We start from the raw sequence: 1,602 nt of genomic DNA, 5'->3' as shown, positions 1-1,602 counted from the left end.
TGCATATAACATTTATAATCACTAGCACACATTGGAGATAACTGGGTTTGCTGAATTGAAAGGGTTTCTTGGGTTGGTCAGTATGACAATCTCCACTGCGTTGTTTGTCTTTACATTTGATGCTTTCTGAGAACATTTTGACTATGTTTATATTTCTGAAGTAATGCTTTCATGAATGAAGCTGGGATTTAATGGGATTAATACTCTTTTTATGTTGTCAGATTGACATGTATTTGTAGAGATACCACACAGAATTTCGAGATTGGAAGGCTTAGAAGAAAACGAATTTGGTTATATATTTGTTCATTAAATGGATAAAACTCAGCATAAATGGTAGTGAACTGTCATTTTCAGTGAAGAAATCGAAATGCGTGAAAATTACATGTACCATATACCTAGTGTTAAGTAGGTCTCGTTTTTGCCTCCTGAAAGAAGCATCAAATAGATTTCGCCAATAGATAGTTTATGAATTGGTGAGTTTGAAGTATGAGTCTAGGAATTCCTGGGAAGGAAATTCATTGTCAGAAATTAAGCCCTTGGAAGCTAGTTTTAGAAACAGTATATGTGCTAATGGTTGTTTTCAAGGTTTGTTAGCTATATCATAGCCATTTTTGGTGAATGTCTGTAGAATTTGTGGAGTATATTTATAGTTACGTTCTTGATAAAGTTATAAACTACTAAAATAACAAAGAATTAAGTTTAATTGATGTATTGATATAAGAATACATTGTTTTTTAGTTGGAATTTTGACCACGAGAGAGAAGAATTAAAAGATGGTGGGAATTGGCTAGTGGTCTGTTTTGGACAGGTGGACGTCCTATCACGCTTATGCTTCCATTGGACTCTCATCCTGAGGGGTTGCTTGGCTTATTTCATGGACAGATTACTCAATAAAAATATCAAAACCATAAACTTGCTGTATGCTGTTACTGTATATGGCTTTTTAGTTGAGATTCGAATCTTGCCTGTTGTTGCAGTAAGGTTTAATACTTAGTTATTGTTTTATTTTCTAGGGCATGCATTTCTTTCGGTCCTAAGAATCGTTCCATTGGAGCTGCAGCTAAAAGCCAGGTAGATGTTTTAATGTATTATATTTTAGTTATATGCACTTTAGTGACGGTAATTATGTTCACATGTTGTGCAATCATCACCACTGTCTGTCTGTTTTGTTTAAAAATGATTTTCTTTGGTTTGTCCATCTAAACAATCAATGACTATTGTATTAACTGAAATATCTGCCAGGATTACATCCTGGGTCTATGTGAAAATGGTGTGGGCTAACTGTACCAGGGGCAGACCTCCTCCAACTAACTGTACCAGGGGCAGAAAGGCTCAAGATTCACAACCCAAGGCTGACGATGAGGCATGGGTCAGACATGCCTCCAGCTTCCAACCTTTTTAAAAAAACCAATTCTGACACACTTCACCCCCTTCTTGGGTTTGATAATTCATTCCAATGCTAATAAACAGAAGCTAGGGACAATTCTCATCATTACAGGGTTTGTTAAAGAAGTTGTAATTCAGGATCAGAAATAACTCAATATACAACTACTCAATTAGGACACCCACTTCTCAGGGTGCTGGCCAAGCATACCTTTTTAG

The 1,602-nt window shown here is 36.0% G+C and overlaps 1 protein-coding gene across 1 annotated transcript in view; it reads left to right on the top strand.

Moving 5' to 3' along the window:
- Positions 1 to 1,602, top strand: part of HSPA4 (heat shock protein family A (Hsp70) member 4) — a 127,691-nt gene that overhangs the window by 14,851 nt on the left and 111,238 nt on the right. The window contains exon 2 of the mRNA XM_045285042.1: positions 1,014 to 1,085. Coding sequence (XP_045140977.1) covers positions 1,014 to 1,085 — 72 coding nt within the window. The remainder of the gene's footprint in view (positions 1 to 1,013; positions 1,086 to 1,602) is intronic.

Source organism: Echinops telfairi, unplaced genomic scaffold, assembly GCF_000313985.2.
Source record: "Echinops telfairi isolate 266 unplaced genomic scaffold, ASM31398v2 ScPeMD7_7469;HRSCAF=8507_1, whole genome shotgun sequence".
Lineage (NCBI taxonomy): Eukaryota > Metazoa > Chordata > Mammalia > Afrosoricida > Tenrecidae > Echinops > Echinops telfairi.
This window is presented reverse-complemented; position numbering and strand designations above follow the sequence as displayed.